At 45.3% G+C, this 24,245-nt stretch overlaps 1 protein-coding gene across 1 annotated transcript in view; it reads right to left on the bottom strand.

Annotated features, from left to right (window-relative positions):
- Positions 1–3,738: 3,738 nt before the first annotated feature.
- Positions 3,739–24,245, bottom strand: part of LOC146863688 (killer cell lectin-like receptor subfamily B member 1B allele C) — a 184,346-nt gene continuing 163,839 nt past the window's right edge. Inside the window, exon 6 of the mRNA XM_085627826.1 lies at positions 3,739–3,945. Coding sequence (XP_085483952.1) covers positions 3,747–3,945 — 199 coding nt within the window. The 3' untranslated portion in view covers positions 3,739–3,746. The remainder of the gene's footprint in view (positions 3,946–24,245) is intronic.

The following is a 24,245-nucleotide window of genomic DNA, read 5'->3' as shown; positions in this document are numbered from 1 at the left end:
TTAACCAGTTTTGAGTAGACGTGAGGATATTGTTGAGTGAGATGATGTTTTCCGGGGATGAGATTTTCAAACAGAGTTGTGTGTCGTCAGCAGACACGTGGAAGAGAATGTTCATGGAGTTTAGTGTGTTAGCTAGAGGTTCCAAGAAAAGGTTGAAGAGGATAAGTGAAGGGGCGGATCCTTGGGGGACACCCATGAGTACTGGAGAGGGTTGAGAGAGAGAATGATTTGCCTTGACTCTGTATTCGGTGACGAAGAAAGGATGAAAACCATTGAAGCACCCGATCCGAGAAACCCATTCTGTTTTGTTGGATGGATAAGAGGTTGTCATGATTAACCATGTTGAAAGCTGAGGAAAGGTCAAGGAGGATCAGTAGGCAGGATTCATTTTTGTCTAGCATTTTCAAAATGTCATCCATAACGTGTGTGAGGGCCGATTCGGTGCTGTGTCTCTCCCGAAAACTGGATTGATGCTGGTCAAGAATTTGGTACGTTTCTATGTGAGCACAGAGTTGGGATTGCACACATTTTGCAAGGAGTTTCGCTAGGGTGGGGATGTTGGAGATAGGACGGAAATTATTGAGATCAGATTTGTCAGCCTTGGTTTTTTTTAGAATGGGTGAGACCTGGGCTGCTTTTAGGCAGTCGGGGATCGAGCCTTGAGATAAGGAAGGGTTTACAATCCTGGTCCAGGTGGGGATGAGAGCGCTCTTGATTTCCTTGAAGATGGCCGGAGGCAACGGGTCACTGAAGTGGTTGGACGGGTTAATAATCTAGAGAATTTTTACTAAGTCTCTTTAACTAAATGGGGAAAAGGTGCCCCATGCCGCATTGTTCTTGGCTATCATGAGGGTCGAGTTGTACTTTTCAGAGAAGTCATGGGATGAGGCGGCAATAGAGGAGGGCAATAGAGCCTTCTTAGAGACTAGGTCAGTGGAGATGAGTCGTGATTTCTCCGTGAAGAAAACTGCAAATTCCTCACAGGAGGGTGGGTTGCCACTCGGATCTGAGAGATTTGGACCATTAACCGATTGCAGTTTGACCAATTCGAAGAGTTTCCTGGGGCGGTTTGCTGCTTGGTCTAGTTGTAGTCTGAAATAGTGAGACTTAGCTCTCTTGATTTGACATCACTCAGGAGTTTTAGTTGGTCCGAGGAGGGATTGGATCACCAGGAGCGTTCAACTGCTCTTAGGTTGCGACGTTCCGAGTTTAAGTTCTCATTATACCATGATTTGGATATTTTTGATGCGGTATTTTTAAGCTGAAGTGGAGCAATGCCATCCATGATGACGGCCATGGTCGAGTTGTAGGTGTCCGTGAGAGTTTGCACCTCGACCAAGTCGAGGCTTGGGAGGAGAGGACAGATTTACATTGGGCAGCCAGGTGGTCGTGGTTTATTGATCTGATATCCCTTTTACATATCTTTGATTTAAGAGGTGGAGCCTTCTTCAACACCACCTCCCTGTTGATATAAAAGAGGATGCTGTGATGATCCGACCAGTCGCAAAGGGTTGTGGATTCTAAGGAGATGATCTGTTCTTTGGAGATGATGAGGTCTAGAGTTTCACCTTTACTGTGGGTTGGTTGGTCACTGTACTGAATCCAATCTTGATCATTTAGAAATGATATAAGGCAGGATACCGCGGGGTCATTTGGGTTGGACCAATGCAAGTTGAAGTCCCCAAGGAAGATTTGTGACACAGCAGAGTCGACATTGCTAGACATGATATCCATTAATTGCTCAGTGAAAGTGAGATTGTCCCCCGTTGGGTGGTAAAAGTTTTGTAGTTTACAGATCGGTAGGTTCTTACTTGCAATGCTAAGACAGAGGTATTCACAGGAGGACGTGGGAGAGGACTCCAATTACGAAATCGAGAGAGTATTCCTGTAGATACAGGCTAGACCCCCACCCAGCTGCAGAATTCTGTCAAGCCTAATTATATTATGAGTGAGGGGTACTAGGAGGTCTAGGGTAGGAGTGGAGGCTGGATTTAGCCAGGTTTCAGTGAGGATGATATCTAAGTCATTGTGTTGGATGAGGTTAAAGATATCTGAGGCGTGTTTTCTGGCTGATCTGCAGTTTAATAGTGCAAATTGAGTCGTCGGGGATTTAGGGGGGGGAGAGTCTAGGTGCCTTTCACCCTGGTAAGGTTGTCAGAGTTACTGCATCTCAGATTGCGGAGAGGGACTCTATTCGTGTTGGAAAGGATGGAGTGTATTTGCCTCGGCGGGGTCATGCTAGAGTTGGTCCGGGAAGAGCAAGAGTTGAGATGGTCTTGGGGATCAGTGGACACAGAGAGGGACTCATTGCTTCTGGGGTATGGTGGGGAGTTTGGCGAGGGAATGGATTTCGAAATGGAGGGGGCTAACAACTGACCTATGTGATCAATGTCCCCAGTGGAGCCTCTGGGCCAATTTAAAGAGCTGAACATGGTGAGAAGATCATTTGAGGGCTTTCAGGTCATGTAGCTCAGCTGTGAGATGGAGCAATTGTAGAGATATATCATCTAGGCGTACTGCTAAGTCTGAATTATGAGCGAGGGATGTAGGGTGTGCCGGAGAGGCAAGTGGCATCGGAGGGACTTGGTGAAGGCCTGTGAGGTCCACAGTGGTGGTGAGAAATTCCTGGATAGGAGACTGATGGGAAAGTACTAGAGGATCTTTAGATGGTGAGGTTGGGGCCTTAGCAAGGGGGGGAAGGTCATTGAGCTGAGGGTTGGGTAGATCAGGGGCTGAGGGGAAGCGTTGCACAGGTTCTAGCCTAGCATTATAGGGAAGGTGGAAAGGTCACCTGACGGGGAAAGGTTTAGGGAGAGTGAGGAACTCACAGCTGTTAATGGGGGAGTACTAGGTAAACCCATCGAATAGGTGGTAGATGAGTAGGGGACAGTGGAGTTGGCATATACCGCTTTTCTGAGGGTGGGGTAAATATTGGCCATCTTAGCAAGGTTGTCATTGGAGGCTTGTATTAGAATTATCCCATTATTATACAGGGTGATAGTGGTGGAGGCTTTGAGGGAGGTCGAAGGAGACGTTGTTAGCTTGAGACCATGAGGGGTTTTCTTAGCTCCTGATATATGTAACTTGGAGTAGAGCACGGTACGCCAGCAAGCACATTTCCTGGTAGAAAAGATGAGGTCATTAACCACAGTGCCCTTGTTTGTGCAGAAATAGGGGACATAGACGAGGGTTTCTGGACTAGCTTTGAGGATTCTATGTTTGTGTTTTTTTGCTGCATTCTTTGAGAGGTTAGATGGGTAATTGATGATGAAGGGATCAGGACTTATCTCCATTTTAATCAGGGAACCTAGGGGCATATTAGCAAGACCGGCGATAAAATTATTGCCGTTTTAGCGGCAGGAAACTGCCGCTAAAACGGCGATAATGGGCTTGCTAATATGCGTTATAGAATTCCAATAGAAGGCCAGGTTAGTCCGTAGAGTGGTGGAGAGCACCTCGTGAAATGCAGGCACAGCCTCAAGAATCCCCTGAGCTTCCAGACGTGTCTGCTTCACCTGATTGCTCAGAGCTATTTAAGACATGGTTCATAGTTGGGACTATATTAATTTTCTGGCTACTCCTTTGATTGGGGTTCATGCTCATTTAGTTGCTGTGGTCAGAAATGTTCTACTTAACGGCCAGTTGTGGGCGCCAGAATGACGTGTAAACCGCAAACATATCCTTCTCGTTAAGCCTCAGCGAAGTTTTGGCAAACGTCTCTCCACAGCGGATCTGGCAAGAGCACGTCACTGGTGACCCGGGCTGGTGTAAATCACATCGTCGAGGCGAAGGCTTGCGGGAGCAGGGCTCTCCCGCACCAGCTGGATGGTGATGGCCGGCCTTTCACAGACCCAATGATGGGCGGCGGTGCAGGATTCTGCCCACAGCTGCCCAGATGACACTGTGGCGCAGAGGGAGTGTGTATGTTTGGGAACAACAGAGAATCTGGGAACAGAAAAAATGACTTTCAGGGTTAGTTGTTCTAAATAATTGTTTCGGCATTCCACTTAAATTACTGAATGTTGGAGGGTTCAAACAATGCCCCCGCACCTCCTCCCCTTGAAATGGGACCTGATTAACAAAGGTAAACTTAGACCAAAAGTCGAAGTTTACACCTAAAGTATAAGTCTACCTTTGTGAATTTCGCCCTGTGTATTTTAATGCACGCACCAAAACCAGATTTCACCACAACATTCTTGGCTGGCAGTGAAAGCACTTTCCAAATCTACCATCCTTTGTTTCATAGGAATAACTGGGAGAAAGAGGAAAAAAGCAAGTAATGTGATCAAAAGAAACGAGAGACACAGAGGTGCAATCTTGTGTAAGAAGAGCTTGTTACCAAAACAAATCCGGAATAGACACTATATTTAACAAGCATTTGCAATGCAATCGGTCTCGCATTTTTTAGAGCTGTTGGCGTTTAAAATGGCAATGTTTTTTTACTTTTGTTTTTTAATTTGCAGTTGCCCATGCTCGACCTAAAAAGCATAGAACTCCTGTAAACAGAAGGAGAAAACCAGAGGGGCATATTATCAAGCACGGCATTAAAATTATCGCCGCTTTAGCGGCAGGAAACTGCCGCTAAAGCAGAGATGATGGCCTTGATAATATGCCGCAGAGAATTCCAATAGAAGCCCATGTTGACACCAGAACATGGGCTTCTATGGGAATTCTCAAGGGCATATTATCAAGCCCATTATCGCCACGTTAGCGGCAGTTTTCTGCCGCTAAAGCGGCTATTATTTTAACGCCGTGTCTTGATAATATGCCCCAAAGTTGTTTCAAATCCCAAACTGTTCCCAGATGTCACAGACAGAACTGTATGTATGTAGTAGGATTGGTAGACTACTGCTAATGCTCAAAAAAGAGCTTCAACGTCAGACAGCAAATGCAGAGGAAAGATTATGAAAATAGAATAGAAAGATAGGAGAGAGCAGAGCTCGTAATTACTAAAGATGCAGTCCTATTTAAATAAAACCAAAGGACTAAGCTTTGAAATTTTACCCCAATAGAAGGATTATAAGATCATAAGAAAGTAAAGTTCCTGTGCAAACCAGTTTCCCTACAGATAAAAAACATTATGGAACAAGTTCTACTGGCTTTGTCAATGTTTACAGTCATTTTGTAAAGCAGTCTAACTGCACTGCATCTGGCTAAAAGTCTTAAAAAAATAAGTGCTGTGACATGGTCAACGTTGTCCTCTTTCTTAATAGCACTTTTTTTCTTACTTTCAAACAAGCTTCACAGCAGCCACGCATTTGTACAACGTGGCAAAGAAAACATTGACAGAGCCAAATAGTCCTATTATTTGGTTTTACTATGTTTTTTAAGCCACGTTGTGCGGTTGCTGTGCATTATGGTTGAAAGTAATACAAAATCGCTTCTGCGGGGCCATCGTTGAAGGTGTCATAGCACTTTTTTTTATTTTATACTTTCAGCCTTGCTGCACTAGGTAGGATTTTGTACAACATGCCTAAAAACATTGGAGCTGGGAAACCAGGTTCAGGCGTCCGCTCAGCATCCTGTGATTCAAGGCAAATCACCTAATCTCCCCATGCCTACCAAAAAACAAGCATTGGCATAGCCAATAGGTCTCGCTTTTAGGACCGACTAAGTGTTTAGTCAGAGCTATTGGCTTTGCCAATGTTTTTAAGCTATGCAGCCAAGCAGTGTGGGTGCTGTGCAGCATGTTGAAATGCTATAACAAAAAAGGATTATAAGCATTTTTGTTTCCTTATATAGAACTCATATGAAATTATTGTCTATGCGAGACCTTATCATATTTATGAAGAGGGGGGGACACTAGGAGCTGATTATTAGGTCCAGTGACCCGTGCTCCAGAAAGGCAATTAGTACACAAAGGGAGTCACTGTACCTCGATAGAGGGAAAGGAAGAGATGGAGAGTACTTTTGTTGTGTGCTACTCTATCTGTGGGGGATAGTGTGCCCTCATCATGATGCCCTTACACACCCCGAAGGATGTCATGCTTCATCATTGGGCTATGCTCCTAGTCGGGCCGGCGCCGCGATGCCCTACGGATCCCCCGAAGGGTCTCTTTTTTGGAGATCTTTTGATGAAGCCGTATTTGTGCGTGGGTGTGAGTAGCAGTGAAGTCTAAAGTGGTGTGTTAAAAAATGACTGGAGGGGGAGTGAGTACTTTTATTAGGGTGATCCATGTGTTATTGTTAAAAAACAAAGTGTGTGGTGCTGCTCTAAGGGGTAATATTATCTAATGGACATATATGATGGTCAACATGTTTCGTGCTATGTGTGGCCTCAGAAGGAGGCCAGAGCGCTTCGTCAGGACCAATGATAGTTCTAGTATTGTATCAGCGGTGGCCTATACTAACCAGTGCAGCCGGATTGTAGAAGGGAGTATCATTTCCCTTAGCAGCGGAGACTGCGCGAGGCTCGCAGGTGGATCGGCCCTGCAACTACGGGAGAACCCTCCCGAGTGCCCTTACTGATCTCATGAGGTCCTAATTCTAATACTAAGGGAAATACTACTCCCTTCTACAATCCGGCAGCACTGGTTGGTGGACATATATCTTACTTAGCTACAGTGAAAAACTTAATTTTATTATAAAACGGCTTGCACGTGAGTGCAGAGGAAACCTATGTAAGAGCTTGAGTGCAAGCAGTGGATGTCCAACTAGCGGTCACTTTGACACGCGCACATTAACGAGCGCGTGTCAGAGAAGCATCAAGAAACGTTTCTGGACCACTCAATTTTAAAAAAGTGCGCTGAACAAACGATTAAATACATTTTTAAAAGTAGGGGCATATGTAACAGGTTATGTCGCCAGGAAAGTAAACACACACCCAAAGATGGGACAAAGACCAGCATTTCACCAATAACATTCATGCATTTTTGAAAGGCACATTAAACAACAAATAGAAAGTGGTGGGCGTGGTCTAACCCCACAGAGGGATTACAGCATTTCTCGCAGAGCAGCGCATGGCAATGCCTCTAGGCTCGACCTAAAAAGCAATTACTCTTTTTGAATGCAAGAAATAAAACTTGAAATTGGAATAATGACAGCATCACTCACAAGAAATACTTTTTCCAGATATTTTGGTAGAATCAGGGGCTGGTTCATAATCACTTTAATAAAGTCACTTAAGCCCTGGTGATGGATTTCAGCATGCTTTGTATAAGCCTAGATTCATGGAAAATAAAGTGTGCCATTGGACCATTTCCTGTCCCAAAACTGGCCTTGCTCAGCTTATGGCAGGGGCTGGGCACACAAAAGGGTGGGTAAGGAAACAAATTAGCTGAGCCAAGGGTCTGTATTCCTTGTACAAGCCGAGCACTTAAAATATTTGACGTGTGAATCACCCAACAAACGTCATTCAAAAATATGACAAAGTCTTCAAAGTTAAAAAAAGGGCATTTATTTAACACATTGAAGCATTTCATCTTAATACATTAGATCACTGCATTTAGAGGTCATTTTAAAAAGTGACAGTTTTTAAACAAGAACTTAGAAATATTAGTTAACACCCTCCCTCTCGGGGACAACATAGACACTACTGCTGAACTAAGAGGCAAGTGAGCTGTCATATATACAGGCTCAGTGAAATGAAATATTTGCCTAAGATCACACAATTTGAGAGCTGGCATCTGGAATTGATTACAGGCTTTCTGGCTCCACATTCTGGAGTTCAGTCATTAAGTGGGTATTGTTTTCTGTTTTCAATTTTACAGCACAGGTTAATGAGTGTTTTGCAGTTCTTTTTACGCTCAATGGCGGACCAAGAACACCTTGAGCTGAGCAAGTGCCGGGGCTCTGGCGCGAGCCTGATTCGAGCTCTCAGTGGGTCTCCCACCTCTACTCAGGCAGGCTGTCTCCAGGACGTAGTAGAGGGCATGGGGTCATTCATGGAGGGACGGCTGACTTACCTGCAGGACGCACGGCCAGTCTTCTGAAGCTGCAGTTCTCCGACATTGGAGATAGTGAAAGTAAACAGATGCATTGTGCACGCACAGCAAAGCATGCGTAAACATACGTGCGTCACAGAGTCATCTGAGCTTATGAGTCTGATGACCTCGAGGTCACATGGTGATGGCCTAACCCACCCTCCTGCCTCCATCCGACAATTGATGGGAAGGAGAATGCACATGAGGGATGGCTCACATGCCAGCCACATTCTGGACGTCATCTTATTTGTAGTAAAAGCGCCTCAGCTTTCTCTCTGGAGCACTGATGGCTGTAGCTGAATACAGGGTGTTAGATTCCAGATACATTTCAATACACATAGACATATATTCAAAGCTCATACAATGCTGCCACAATGACCATTAACTAGAGAAAAAAAAGGCTGCATTCCCATGTCACCAGTATCCTTCATTATCAATGCTGTTTTGACCTCTGATTTCTGGAAACATAACACATAACAAAATAGGCAAACTCTACCCCATATCTACACACATGCTGTGACAACCATTCTCACACAATTCAGCAATTATACATGCTGGTGTGTTTCTGAGGTGTAACTAGTCTCTGAGCATGCAAGTGGGAAACAGCCTTTACAACACAGACATTAACCAATCAATCAATATAAGCTTTATTTTGACAAAGATGTCATAAAAGCTGCAGTTACAATAAAAACACATTGCTGTTCTTTGGAAGAGCAGAACTCAGATTTACAGCGTCATTCGTTTTGCATGGATGTTACTACAGCAAAAATGATCAATTAAGCGCATAAAGCAATGATACGAATGTCATATTCAAAGAGTTAATAAATTAAAACTTTAAAACAGGAAAACAATTAATAAATACACAATTTAGTTCGAATTATATAGTACATGTCAGCATTAAAACTAGGATTAAATCATGTAATATTTCCTTGTTATAATGGAATATTAAGAAAGTTCAAAGAGACATTCAGTTTTCCTTAGCTAACAGCAAACATTTTAACGAAGAAAGTGCATTTGCAAAGAGGGTCCAGCATCTTATATAACAGGGCTTTGAGGTCCCCGCTAATCTGCTTTCAATTGAGGCTGTCTTTCTTGCGAGCACCTTACACTTGTGAGCCATGCTTGTCCTAGAAACTTTGCTACACAACATGCGTAAAACGGCCTCGGATCGGATCTAAGAATACGTATTGCTGTATAGTAGTCTTGTGTGCCCAGTTGTCGACAGAGCGGTTTCAACCATTTTGCCCGAGATGATTTGTATGCCGGGCAAGCAAACATTAAATGGGCAGTGCTTTCAATCGGCGCCTTGCAACATGGGCAGTTTTTCTCCTTGCTTGTGCTCCACTTTGCTGTCGCCTCACGGACAGGGAGAGTTCCGAGCCTAAAGTGGATGTGGAGTGTTCCATCTCTTGGTACTTTAATTGTGTAGAGAAAGGGCTCAAAATATCTAGACTGCTTGTGGGAATAGAATTCTAGTGTTAGTTTGCCCACGTTGGGATTTCAGTTCTCTCGTAGGTCCACCCATACCCAGTATAAGGGTTTGAATTCCTCTCTCCTCGGGGGTACCTGGCCGGCCCAGCACTCCTGGAGACCCATAGCTGACAGTGCTCTTTTAATATTAGCAATCCAGCCTATTTTCCCGCAGGTGTCTAGGCTAATAATCTCAGTCATGGCTTCTGCATAGGAAGAGAGTTCAGGGGTCCACCTAATACGGGCGCAAAATTGTAGGGGGCGCAACCTAGCTATGTCACCCAATGACCGCCTACCCATATCTAACAAAAGGGGAGCAAGGGGGACGTATTTGGGTACCATGACCAGGTGTCTCAGAAATGTACATTCTGAATTGCAGAGCTCATCAAGTTTGTCGAACCCCCAGACTTCTGCTCCGTAAACGGCAGAGCTGACTGCTTTTAGGTCATAGATTTGGAGTGCTGGGGCCATGGGCCTAGTATGCAAAAGGCGATGTCCTTTCCCAATTACTCCAGTTATTCTTTTATGTCCCATCAACATCTTTGCTACGTGGGGTTTCCAGGACATCTTGTCAGAAAATCTTACACCCAGATAATCAAAGGTGTCCACCTTTTCGAGGGGGACACCACCTAGCAAAGGGCCGCTTTTGTATGACCTGTGGCAATTAAAAGTCATATATTTGGTTTTGGAGCTGTTTATAACCAATCCCATGTTATCCCAGAAAAGTTGAAATCTATTAATAAGACACTGTAACCCCGCTGGGGTCTTGGAAATCAGCAGGGTATCGTCTGCGAATAGCAGGGTTAGTATCTTGTTACCTCCCAAAGTGGGCGAGTCAGCAGGCTCCTCCAGGAGGAAGTCAACTACCCCGTTCACATATAGGGAGAACAGGGTTGGAGCCTAGACGCATCCCTGTTGAACCCCTCTATTAACAGGGATGTGCTCTGTTGTTTGACCCTGCTCCCCCCACCTGACCTGGGCGACATTCCCCTCATGAAGTCGAATTAGTAGTTTAAGGATGAACGGGGGGATACCCATCCCACCAAGCGTTGCCCACAGTTTAGATCTAGGGACTAGGTCAAAGGCAGTCTTCAGATTGATAAATGCGAGGTAAAGACTGCCCTTGCCCAGCACAACTACCTTCCAATAAATAAGGAGAAGTCTAAAAAAGTGGTCCATTGTCCCACTCTTTGATCTGAATCCGGCGTGATACTGGGAAAGGATATACTCGTCCTGTGTAGAAGCATCCAGCCAAAGACCTTCTGTATAGTATCTATCAGACTGATTGGTCTGTAGTGGGCGGGGTTATCCCTTGCACCCTTTTTATATGGGGACTACTTTGGCGCTCTTCCAAGACACTGGGACTGGCGTAACATCAGCTATGGCATTTGCTAGTAGTAAGATGCATTGAGCCCATTTGTCGGGATCAGCCAAGAACAAATCGCCTGGCAAACCGCCAGAACCTGCAGCTTTTGAAGGGACAATTCTGCTTATTGCAGCTTCTGCCTCCAGAAGGCTAAAGCGTTCCTCTTCCATCATGGACCCATTTGCGCCGTCTGGTTCCCCTTCCGCATTTGCCTCCACTGCTGAATAAAGGCCTTAGAAATGGTCATACCAAACCTGGCTGGTAATATAGTTTGGGGGTGAGCGAGCACCTGTCTTGCTGCCCCAGGTTACTAGTTTCCAAAACAAATTGGTGTCTTTAGTTAAGCAGGCATCTTTCAGTTGTACCCAGCGTGATTCGTCCCAACTTGCCTTGGCCTCGCACTGGGCTACTTTGTTGGATTTTCTGGGAGATTTTATGTGCAACTGGTTTTTCTCTTTAATGGCTTTGGCCAGAGTTGATCTTTTAGCCCTCCAATCTTTATTGTACCAGGAGTAGGGATCTTTGGTGGTGCTGCAAGATTTTTTGCTCATGTCTGAAACTTGGAAATATGAGCTTATTTGGGCAACAGTGTGTGCGTGGACCCTTGAAGTGTCTGTTGATCTTGTAGCACTATTAGCTGCAGATTGGAGCTTGGCTATGCCTGAATTAAGCTCTTGTTTGATACTAGCGGTCTTTGTATTACTTAAAATGACCTCCTTCCATTTCAAGAATTTTCTGCAGTTAGATGGGACTACATCTCTGGTAATTGTCAGAGGTGTATTATTCGGCTAGTGATGGGTTACCTCCTACAAGGGCTTCAGAGTCAGGCACAGGGGGTTGTGGTCGCTCTCTGTTGTCGATCCCACTAGCATATCGACCAGATTCCCCCCACAATTTAACATCTAGGAGGATATAGTCAATCCGAGATGGGCAGCTGGCTCTGTTATAAGTGTTAGCACCATGCTTGTCAGACAGCGACCTTCCGTTTGTTGCCCTTAATCCATACTCCATGGCAATAGCATTAAGTTGGAGCACTTGTTTTGTCCATCTTTTTACTATGGGGAGGTCAAGTTGGGGTACTGCCCATTTGCTATCTTGATCTTCTGCTCCTGATAGGTCTTCTATAGCCAGCGGTTCATAGGTGCAATTGAAATCTCCTGCAACTAATACTTGTGCTTGGGTTGAGCAGTTAGGTAGGCATCCATCTAATGCTGAAATGGTAGCCGAGGGCCTGCCACCCTTTGTCCCTCTTGCGTATTTGGAGTCCACCCCTAGGTCCCCTGATGCTTAGCCACAAAATGTCTGGACTTGTGCTGGTTTGTAGAGTGATTCGACAATCTAAAGCTATACTTATCCAAGCAATCAAACCTCCAGATGGACGCCCTCTCCCGATGGAAATTGCAGGTATATGAAAGTAGGTGTATCCTGCCCTATATAGTGGGACCAAACTCCACGTCTCTTGGAAAAGGCAGACATCAAAGTCACCCACAGGCATTAACATGCAATGCCTTTAATATGCATCATTTAGCACACACTGGCTTTACCATGCATATACCTTTGCCACGCATGCCTTTTTAATACGCAAGGTAAGTGTATTTAAGGTAAGTATATAATGTAAGGGTGTTTAAGGGTTTAGGGATGATTTGGGGCTACAGGATGGTAAAAGTATTTTCTAGGGTTTAGGGGTGGGTAGAGGTACAGAGTGGTAAGGGTGTTTTAGGGGTGGGTAAAGAAGTATTTAGTGCTAAGGATGTTTTTAGGGTTTAGGTGTGAGAAGGGGTATTGGGTGCTAAGGGTGTTTTTAGTGTTTAGGGGTGGGTAGGGTAAAGGGTGGTAAGGGTTTCTTTTGTATTTAGGGGTGGGTAGGGGTATAGGTCGGTTATGGTGTTTTTAGGGTTTAGGGGTGGGGAAGGGTATTGAGTGGTATGGGACGCGCATTTGGAGGACCTTACCGGACACCCTGCCACATTGCTCTTGCTGCCGCCGCGAGGGGAACGGCTACTGCGGGGGAGAATCAAGCACCATCATTGGCCAGATAACGCCGTGAGGGAAACGGCCTAAAGAACTATAACTCCCAGAAGCCCTGTTGCTGGGCGCCCGGCTGTGACGACATCAGCCCGCGCCCAGCACACTTAAAAGATCCAAAGGCTCAACGCAGCGCGGGACGCGCATTTGGAGGACCTTACCGGACACCCTGCCACATTGCTCTTGCTGCCGCCGTGAGGGGAACGGCTACTGCGGGGGAGAATCAAGCACCATCATTGGCCAGATAACGCCGTGAGGGAAACGGCCTAAAGAACTATAACTCCCAGAAGCCCTGTTGCTGGGCGCCCGGCTGTGACGACATCAGCCCGCGCCCAGCACACTTAAAAGATCCAAAGGCTCAACGCAGCGCGGGACGCGCGCGGGCGGCGCCCGGGCGAAGCCCGCTGACCAGAGGAGGCCGGGCTGGGCCAGGTACCTTGGCTGTTCTACGTTGTGCCATCCGTTTGAAGGTACTGAGATACAAAATTGCTTAAATAGATCCATGACCCACAGTGACTGATGGCTATGTAACGGAGGCGTACTTCCGGAAGTAGGACTTGTTGTTTCATACCTGGTCTTTCATAGAGACAGTGTTCTGGTGTGGATGTTTACAGCCTTGTTGAATTAGAGGTATTTATAAACAAAGGTGAAGCTTGAACCACGCCCCCCCCGTCAATGGAGGCACACACGGGGATGGAGTAGAGGGAAGCTGCTATCTGGCGATTTCGCGCTCACCTTCGCGCCCGGTTTCGTTTGTTTCCTCTCACCTTGAGGAATTCTCTTGCCCATAGCGGTGACTGCGGGTGAGCAGAGGAGCCGGGGAGATTTTGTCTCGTGCAGGCTCGTTGAGAGGAGCGCGTGGAGTGCTGGATTGGAGTGCTGAGATGAAGAGGTTGCTGCAACAGCTGCTGTAAAACGGGGGAGAAGGACTTCAGCCTGCTGCTGGGCAATCGGTTATACCTTGGAGGGCTACAGTAAGAATTATACCTGTACGAAGCCCACTGGCACGAGTATTCTATAAAGTAAAGTAAAAAAAAAACATTTTTTTGCACAGTGGTGACTTCTGGGAGTTGGAGTCCTGGATAGCTTACAGGGAATTTCTGACTGTATTTTTGAGGTAGACCTGGGGCAGGCTGTTTCTGCATGACGAAAAATAAGCTGTCTTAAGGAGTAATAAGGAGTGATAAGGCTTTAACCCCCTTTTTTGGAGGACTATAAGGAGGAAGTTGGTGAAAAAGACTTGGAACCAAGTATTTTTTTTTTTACACTGAGCTCCTAGTTATCCCTTGGACTTCTCCTTTCTGTGTGGTGGAGATTGGTTGGCGTTCTGCAGCTCCCATTGCAGCTTTTACCTTGCGGATTTCTCGGATTTCTATCACCCGAATCTAAAAACGGCTGATAGTGGAGGCGAGAGAGGGACAAAGAGCGTGAATTCCCCCCCTGGGATGCTGTTTGTTTGTATCTGGAGGGGTGCCGTTCGTGTAAGGAGTTTGACACTGATTTTAATAACGTGCTTTTAACGGAGGGGTCTATCCAAGGCAGAGCAGCGGAGGAGTCGCCTGAAATCCTCATTGGAGGCTGTCACCCGAGGAAGCGAGTGTAATGCGGGACTGCGAGGACCAGCAGCCCCGTGACTGAACACAGCTGTGTCCTCTTCCCGTACTCCCGCCCTCCCGCCCTGACGCTATAACACTCCTCACGGCCCCCCTTCGCGGGTGCCGTTCGTGGAAGGAGTTTGACACTGATTTTAATAACGTGCTTTTAACGGAGGGGTCTATCCAAGGCAGAGCAGCGGAGGAGTCGCCTGAAATCCTCATTGGAGGCTGTCACCCGAGGAAGCGAGTGTAATGCGGGACTGCGAGGACCAGCAGCCTCGTGACTGAACACAGCTGTGTCCTCTTCCCGTACTCCCGCCCTCCCGCCCTGACGCTATAAAACTCCTCACGGCCCCCGCTTCGCGGGACGCGCGCGGGCCAAGTCCGGGCCAAGCCCGGGCCAAGGGCGGGCCCGTCTGAGCCCGTCCGAGAACGCCAGAGAACGGAACGGGACCCCTCTCTAACACCTGCTGCTTGCAAATCTGGGAGCCTGGTAAGTGCAAGCTAATTACAGCACCTTCGTAACTCAGAGGGGCTTTGTTTTAAAACGTGGTGACCAGATGCCAAAAATGGATAAAACGCAGAAAAGGGATGGTCCTACCTTGCAATCGACTGGGGGTGCCCTAATGGGAACATTGGACAACTTCTTGGTGAGAGTGCAGACAGCCCTTGCTAAGGACATTGAATTAACTGAGAAAAGACTTTCATTAGACATTCTCTGTGACAAGAGGTCTTCTTTGGGGAGTATGGTCAACTCAAAATCACCTCCCTGTGGTCAGCCTGTAAGGTTGGATTCTTCGAGCCCAGTATCGCCCGTGATGGAAGAACAAACTAACGAGTCAATGATTTGCCCCATGTCTTTGATTGAAATAACGGACGATAATGTTGATAATGTTAACATGGGTAATGGGGTCTCCACTTCTGAACCTTTGTTAGGTGTTAAGACTCGCTCAACCAGCAACATAAATGCGGCTACCGGCAAGCAACAACCAGCCACCACCCTGAAAAAAAACTGTAGGGGTAACCAAAAGAAAGCCGCTTGGAAGATCGTTAATACTAAGGCTGGTCAATCCCTAGCCCCAGTTCCATCGAAGGCTATTGCCTCACACCCCAAACCCCAAACAACTGAATCAAGGTCACATCTATTACCATCGTTGGGGACGGTGGATGTGGAAGTAACTGATACAGTATCTTTTTGGGTTAAAATGGAAAGTATTGTTAAGAAATTATGTGATCCCATCTACGAAAGATTAGGCTCCATTGAGAGTAGACTCGTATGTATGGAACTCTCACTTGCATCGGGTAATTCTCGGGGTGGCAAACAACACCTGAGCTCGTTAAAAGAGCATTCTGGTATAACAGGCCAACGGATTGTGACCAAACCTACTGCTAGTAATTTGGTTAACTCTACACTAGATAATCGACCTATCCCCCATGAGTCTGACCAGACCCCAGTAGTGGACACTAGGATAGTAGATGAACATCTTTCCCCACACCCGATACCAACTAGCCCTAGGGAAAGTAGAGTAGGAACTGACAGGCAGTTTCCAATCATTCAGTCTGGAGCACAGGCCTCTTCAGGCCTAATTGATCTACATCTACCCCCTGAAGCTGCCCCCTACGTGGTGATTTTAACTGGGGTTCCCAACCTGGCGAAGGGGGCAAGGGAATCCTATTGGGATTTAAAGAACAAATGCACGCATTGGCTTAATGCCAAACGACCACTGCCGGCCCAGATGAGTGCCGAGATCTTATATGCAAGGCGTGTAAACTGGGTGGGCAGAAATACCAAATCATCCAAGGGGGATTGTGTTGTTATTAATTTTAGGGATAGGCGGTGTGTGGAATACATTTGTTCCTGGCCCCAAAACGCTTCCGCTTCTTCTTCTATGATAAGTACAATGCCACTGTCTTACTTTTATGTATCCAAGCCACAGTTTACAGGTGGGAATACACGCAGGGGCCCCTTGACTAATGGAACCTTTTTTGAGGATATAAGATCGATTAACAGATTCGATGTACTCTCTGGGTTAGCGGACTGTGACTGACTGTTTAATGGTAGTATACACTCTAACGATGTTATACCATGTGTATCCTTATTAACATTAGGTAAATGTGGTAAAACAAATGTACGGGAGATGAGGGTATGTGTGATAGTGATCCGCTTAATGGTAGTGATGTTAATACATCCCTTGTACAAGTAAATATGATAGGGACCAGTGTACAAGGTATCCCTGTTGAATGTCAGAACGAAATCTTAGGCATTAACCCCAGGCCTTGTCTTGGTCAAGATATAGTCCCTTCCCCTATATCAATCACAGGGAGTATGGAAGGGGGATCCAACTCTGCAAGCCACGTATTGTTTTTATCTTGGAATGTGGCGGGTATAAACTCTAAGCTATCATCTCCCCTTTGGGTGGATTTTATCAGTAAGCATGACATCTGTCTTTTTCAAGAGACATGGTCAGTGGACCCGGTGTTCATGCTGGGATATTTGAACTTTTTTGTCCCGGCAGAGAAAAAGCCCAGGGGACGGGCATCAGGAGGCCTGATCATCTGGGTTAAACAGAACCTGGAATGCAAAGTTCAAATTATCCAAACACAGAACCCCGATATATTGGGAATTAGGCTGACCAGTCCGCAAAACCTTAAAATTGACATTTTTAATGTATATGCAAGGGGTTTACCAGGTGGGAAAAAATCTGAGGTGATATCTGCATTAAACACCATTGTAGAATCTAGCCCCTTTGATGTGCTCCCACTTATCGCTGGAGACTTTAATACGACCTTTGAGCCACTCGGGTCTCAAGACATGCTCCTGACAGAGGAAGAGGATGCAAAATGGGGTGTCCCACAGCTTGAGGCAAAGACAGTCGGCAAATGGACTGAGGCGGCCCTGTACCTGAAAGGGTTCTGCCTGGGTAACCAGCTGAGGGCAGCCAATGGCAGAACCAAGTCAGATAGGATGTGTAAGAAAACGTATAGCAATGGTACAAGGGCAAGTAATATAGATTACCTCTTAGTCCATTTGAGGATGTGGCATATGTTAGTGGACATGGTGGTTGAGACACGGATTGAAAGCGATCACAATCCCCTAGTAGCCGCGTTTGATTTTAGAATGGGAGCTAGCAAAGATCAAATTCCCGATAAGAATGGTCCAGCGGTAGTTCTATCAAATAACGAACGCCACCTTAAATGGCGCTACGTAGTAGAACACCCAGATTTGTTGGATAGTATAGAGTCCCACGTTGAAGAGGCACTGTCGTCAATTACGGCAGTAGGTAATTTAGGACAACCCTCAGTAACATTTGAGGAAATCCATGGGAAGCTAGTTGGAAAACTAAAATCTTGTTTCTGCAAACCCCCCGTAGTGCTGAAAGCTCCAAGAAGCAAACAGGAGGGTTGGTATAACGCCTCCTGTAAACAAGCTCGCACCGAGATGGGACTTGCTCTAATATCAAAAGATCCGAGCAAGATTAAATCTGCTCGTAATATTCATAAAAAAGCCCTATGGAAAGCAAAAAAGGATTGGAACGAATGTGAGTGGCAAGACTTAAAAGCAGCATGTGCTTATAAAGACCAGAAAAAATTCTGGAACATTTTTAAATGGAAAAAGGGCGAAATAGTTGACAGCCCTCATAATCATGTACCACAGAGTTCTTGGGTAGATTTTTTTAAGTCTCAATACTCGATAGGCCCTGAGGAAGCTAGTAAGCCTTCTCAGGTAAGGCCGTTTTATGATATCCCTGTGTTCAGTGTCGGGGATGTTGACATTGCGCTCGATAAGGTCACCCAGGGTCGTGCGCCCGGCATGGACTGTATCCCGGCCGACGTTTTTTTGTATAAAAGAGAGAGGTGGTCATTATATATCATGCACCTAGCAAATGCTATTGCACAGGGAATGCCGATCCCGTACTCTTGGAAAGGTGCGGAAATCGTCCCAATATATAAAAAAGGGGATAAATCGTTGGCTTGTAATTATAGACCCATTAGCCTGATAGATGCTTTACAAAAGATTTTGGGTAGGCTGGTCTTGGGCAAAATCCAGACCTGGATGGAATCCAGTAATGTGCTAAGTCCATTGCAGGCGGGGTTTCGCCCTAAAACCAGCACTATAGACCAGGTCTTTAGGTTTATTGTCCTCTATTGGAGGACAGTGGTCCTGGAAAAAGGGGTTTTGTATGCTGTGTTCGTCGACCTGCGGGCGGCCTTCGACTTGGTCCCACGTGACAAGCTGTGGCAAGTGTTGGAGGGTTTGGGGATGGCTCCGGAGTTATTGGCATTGGTCGTCCGCCTACATGAGGGCAATTTTGCTCGGGTCCGGTGGGGAAGGCAGGGCGAGGTTACGGAGTCTTTCCCCGTGGAGCGAGGAGTGCGGCAAGGCTGTGTCTTGGCACCGACCTTGTTCTCGCTCTTCGTGAACGGGGTGGCCGAGTTCCTCTCCCGGGTCCCCTCAGATGCTCCAGCAATGTCCGGTACCCGCATTCCTGTCCTCATGTTCGCGGACGACACTCTGCTGATTTCGAAAACTCCGAGTGGCCTACAGCTGACCCTCCGGCGCTTTGAAGAATTCTGCTTGCTACGTGGTCTGGAGATTAACGTCTCCAAGACCAAGTTTATGGTTTTGAATGGCCCGAACCCGTGTAGATCGTATAAACCCTTCAGTAGCGTAATTGTAATGAATGGCTCCCCCCTGGAACAGGTGGATGCTTTCACCTATTTGGGAGTAACATTACAGAAGAATATGTACTGGAAAAGCCAAATAGACTCTTCTATTTTGAAGTTTAAACAGCAGACAGGTTTCCTTCTAAAAAGATTCAAAACCTCGCAGACCCAGCCAATAGCCCCACTCCTTGAGGTCTATACGATGAAGGTACGTAGCTCATCCTTATATGGTTCTGAGCTATGGGGATATGGTAGTAACCCAAAACGATTGAACGCCATGGAGAGCGAGTTTATAAGGAAAGTCGTTGGCGTACCGCAAAGTACTCCTTTGTTACCCCTTTTCTGGGACCTAGGTCTGAAAACCATACAAGACACTGCCAATTTGCGACCATTGCTTTATTGGCGTAGGATCTGGTCAACTGAGGAGCTAAAGCATTATGCGCTGGGCCTAAAAGAAATAATGGAGAAAGATCACTTCCATAGAATAGACTGGTTGAGGTCCATTAAGGTGTTACTCTACAGATTGGGTTGGAACGACCTTTGGGATGATCCCCTAAATGCTGTTTTTCCCTCAAAGGAAATTGTCAAAACCAAGTACTGGGAATTTATTGCCATGGAATCTGCTGCAAAGGGGTGTACTTCCCAGCTAACAGCTAGATACCTGGAGATCAAGGCTCATCCCAGTCAGGAACGTTATTGGGATTTGATAGAAACACCAACTGATCGTAAACTTTATTTTCAGTTTAGGATAGTCACTCTCCCTATTACCTCATTTACATCTAAATGGTCAAAAGGGTCCTTGGACAAATGTCCAAAATGTAGGGACAAGATCGAATCTTTGAGCCATTTTGTTTTCTTTTGTCCCCTTTATGAGCTCCCACGGAAAAAATGGGTATTACCTGTCTGTCGCCTCTTAGGCACCCGAAGACATGTAGAGGCATTAAGAATCTTGTGTTCTGATCCAAGCCCACTAATTGCAATTGCAATGGCAAAGTACATAAAGTGGGCCTGGATAATACGTTCCAGACAGACAAATATCAAAAGTGCCAATTTAGTAGCGCTTGTTTGAAGTCATGTATAATGTATCTTACATCTTTTAATTTCGGATTTATCTGTTTAATTCAAATTAAACTAGGAAGTTTTTTCTTTATTAACTGTTTCAGTAGATATCATCGTTGTTTATTTAAATTGATGTTTAGTACAGGTGTAAGTCCGAAAATCATGTGTCTATGGAAATATGTTATGTATTGTCTTAACTTATGTTTTAGCATGTGTATGTAGCTGGCCAATGTATGATACTTTCATGACTTAATTGTCGAATAAAGTTTATTTAAATCGACTATAAACAAAGGCCCCTGCACTGAATTACACTGACTCTTAAGTACTGGGTAAGGGATAGTAAATCGGCCGCACTATGGGGAAGAGAAAAACATCCTCCATTGCTTCCTCCATAGCAAATAAGAAAAAATCGTCTAAAGAAGGGGGAGCCCCTTGCTCATCACTACTGACATATTTAACAGGTGCGGTGGGCGCCATAGAAAAACAAATATTGACGGTAGAGGAAGCAATGAAACCTGATAAAACTATCCCTGATAAAGGCATGGGGCTGATTACATCGGTTATTGATGAAGGCGCAACAGACCCCCTGGTGGGCCCTTTAGCGGATAAGTTCACTGGGACAGGTAGTAGCAACTGCTGTGCGGTGAATATATTAGACCATATTAGTGATAGTGATCCAGAGAGTGACCCCCAACCACCCCCGAAGCGCCCCAGAAATCCAGACCCTATCTGTAGTAAGAGTAAGGAACTAGGATCAAAGAATAAGACAAGTGTGGGTGTAACACAAAGAAAGCCACCCAAAAAAGTTAAGGCCTCTGCCACGAACAAACAAACTGGGGGGGAGTCAGCATTTAAGACCTATGGTAATGTGATGCAGAGTGAAGTTCTGGATTTAAAAAATAAGTTCAATGTCCTAGAGAGTTTTTTAAGGGACTCTGTAACTGACCTAATAAATAGGGTGGGGGAAATGGAAAAAGTCTTGACAAAATTGGCTAATCGGGAGCTCCCTGAACTTAAAGATACTATGATTACAAGAAATATGATTACTAATCCTGTTACTCAGCCAAATATTACAACCAGGCATGAACATCGGCCAATAAGTGCTGATGTAATTAGGACAAATCACAATCCATCTGGCCAAAGTAGACCTAGTTATGTTTCTAAGGATGGCCCCTCGACCGGTGGTATAAGGGGCTCTGTGACGGAAGAAGACTCTGAAAATTTAAATATGTATATAGACCTTCCCCCAGCCTCAACACCATATACTATTATTTTAGCCAACGTCCCTAGACTGCAACAGGGTATGAGTGAAACTGGGGAGAGTCTAAGAAATAAATCAATATCATGGCTGGGGAGCAGAACCGGGCTAACCGAGAGACTCTTCCAAGAGTTCAAAATGGCAAGAAGGGTGAGGTGGATAGGTAGGGAGACTAAAGATCTGGCAGGTGACTGTGTCATACTAAATTTTAAAACCCCCCAGTTAATTAATTTAATCCTAAATAGGGCTGGAAGTAATCAGATTTCACTACATCACATCAATATTGTACCTTTAGGCTATTTCTACAAACCCAGCTACCATGGCCATACAGGACAAGGTTCAAATGCTCCTTTGGTGGCTCAGATTTTTTAAGGGGGCGTAAGTACATATAATCGCTTTCAGGCATTAGCAAACCTGGAAGAAGTGGACTGACTGAGGGCAAATGGTTTTAACGCAACTAAGCGTATCCCTAGTCAAAGCAAGGAGGAATTAGGTGTGGGCATACCAGCCTTGGATTCCACTATTGGGCCTACCAAATCTACGATACAGAGAGATAAGGATATAAGAGAGGGAACAGACACACTGGTTTTATACGAACACGCGAGCCAGGGGGGGACATTGGACTCTGCCCTGATACATAATCTGTATGATACTCCACCTTCAGCAGCCTGTGCAAAAACATCAACCTCTACGTTACTGTTGGCTAAAAATATTATAGCACCACACTTAACGCAGGAGGTTAACCAGCCCGTTCCCAAACCAGGGGAGTTTTCAGATGTTCGTATAAATGATCCACATAATCACAGCTGTAACTTCCTGTTTTGGAACGTAGCAGGTTTAAAATCAAAAACAAGGAATGTAGATTGGAATAAATTTGTACATAGCTTTGATTTTATATGTCTACAGGAAACTTGGTCAGTGGAGTCAATACATATAAATGGCTACAAAACTGTACACATGCCAGCAATAACCTCTAAGCATGGCAGAGCCAAAGGTGGCCTATGTATCTATGTTTCTAACCTGCTGAATTCTGGTAATATCCACACGGTAGCGGAGGATTTATATTATATTATTATTAGTCTATCCTTGGAAAAATCCCAAATAGTTATCTTAGTGAATTATTATAACAATGTGCCCCAAGACCAAATAGAAATGATTACTAAAGCTATATCTGGTCATTTTCATAAATTACAGGAAACTGAATCCAGGGACTTACTTATTATTTGGGGAGGGGATTTTAATTCCGGCCTGTGCCAACATTCGGATACGGGGAACTGTGGTATGATTTACGACATGGAAACTACTTTTCCTCATTTCCCTCATTCCAAGTATGGTGAGAGCCTAAATGAAATAGCATCTGACTTTGATTTGGGCTTTGCGAATACTTTGTGCTCCCCGCCGGTTGCTTTTGGTCCAACTTTCAATGGTCGGGGAACCTTCTCTATAATTGACTTTATTTTGGTCACTAATAGGCACCGTTCTAGAATCACCAGTTTTCATATACATAAGATTGCCATAAGTGATCATTTTCCCCAGAGTGTCGCTATCATATTGCGCGGAAATGAAGCCATGAGATCTAAAAGCCCTAATCCTCTATTAAGGGATATTTGCCTTTCAAGGCAAAATGGCTATGCCTTAAAGTGGGATAAAATAGACCCAAATGAGGTAATGAAAAATGTCTTAATGAAATGTAACGATAAGTTATTGGCTTGCCTGAATGAGGATTCCACAAGTAATGAAGTCATCAAAGGCTTCATTGCTATTACAAATCAAATCAAGGAGGAGCTTACTGTGACAATTAAAAGTAAGATTGGTTCCAAGAAGAACGAGGGCTGGTTTGATACTAACTGTACTAGGGCCCATAGGAATCTCAAAAAGGCTCTCCACTTGGAAAAAAAAGACAAGCCCAGGATTAGAGAGGCGCGAAAAGAGTACAACTATGCCCTAAAAGAAAGAAAAAAGGCCCTTAAATTGGAAGCGTGGACAGCTTTACATGAAGCCGCCCACAGTAGGGATACTAGCGCCTTCTGGAAGGCAGTTAATGCCCCTTTTTTCATTTCAAAAGATACAGCCACAATAGAGGTGGCAATAACTGAACTGGAGTGGATCGACCATTTTTCTGCCCTGTATAATGACCCCAACGTTGGACCCCAGACCACTTCTGAACAGGAAAGTGTTCAAGTGAATATAGGGGGGCAGGGTTCACATCTGCATTTCCAGCATGATGAGGTAATCCTTGAAATTAACAAAAGCCTGGGTGGAAAAGCCGCCGGTCCAGATGGCGTCCCAGTTGATATTTTTAAACACAATCTGGAAGTCTGGGCCCCATTGTTGACACAAGTTTTTAATGCATGTGGCCCCGCCGGCCTCCCCCCCACATGGTATGAATCCATATTGGTACCCATTTTTAAAAAAGGGAACAGGTCTGATCCGGCCTGTTATCGGCCAATATCCCTGTTGGATAGTACCGTAAAAATTGTAGGCCGAGTGATCCTAAATAGATTACAGGACTGGGCGGAGGAACAGGCAGTGCTAAGTGATTTGCAATATGGGTTCCGTAAAAAATTAGGCACAATAGAGCAAGGCCTTAATCTCAACATTTTAATGAATAAATACATTAAAGCCAAAAATGGTCCAATAGACCTTGCTTTCGTTGACTTGTCATCAGCATTTGATTGCGTCATACACAATAAATTATGGCACATACTCGAGGAGATGGGCGTGGAGGTGGATTTGATATCCTTTTTAAGGCAGTTATATCACGGGGCCAAGGCGCAGGTTCGTTATGGGATAAAGGGGGAATGCACTAGACACTTTAAAGTGAGGCGTGGTGTGAGACAAGGCTGCGTCCTTGCTCCATTTCTTTTTATGCTATATATAAATAG

This window comes from Triturus cristatus, chromosome 2_1, assembly GCF_964204655.1.
Source record: "Triturus cristatus chromosome 2_1, aTriCri1.1, whole genome shotgun sequence".
Taxonomy (NCBI): domain Eukaryota; kingdom Metazoa; phylum Chordata; class Amphibia; order Caudata; family Salamandridae; genus Triturus; species Triturus cristatus.
This window is presented reverse-complemented; position numbering and strand designations above follow the sequence as displayed.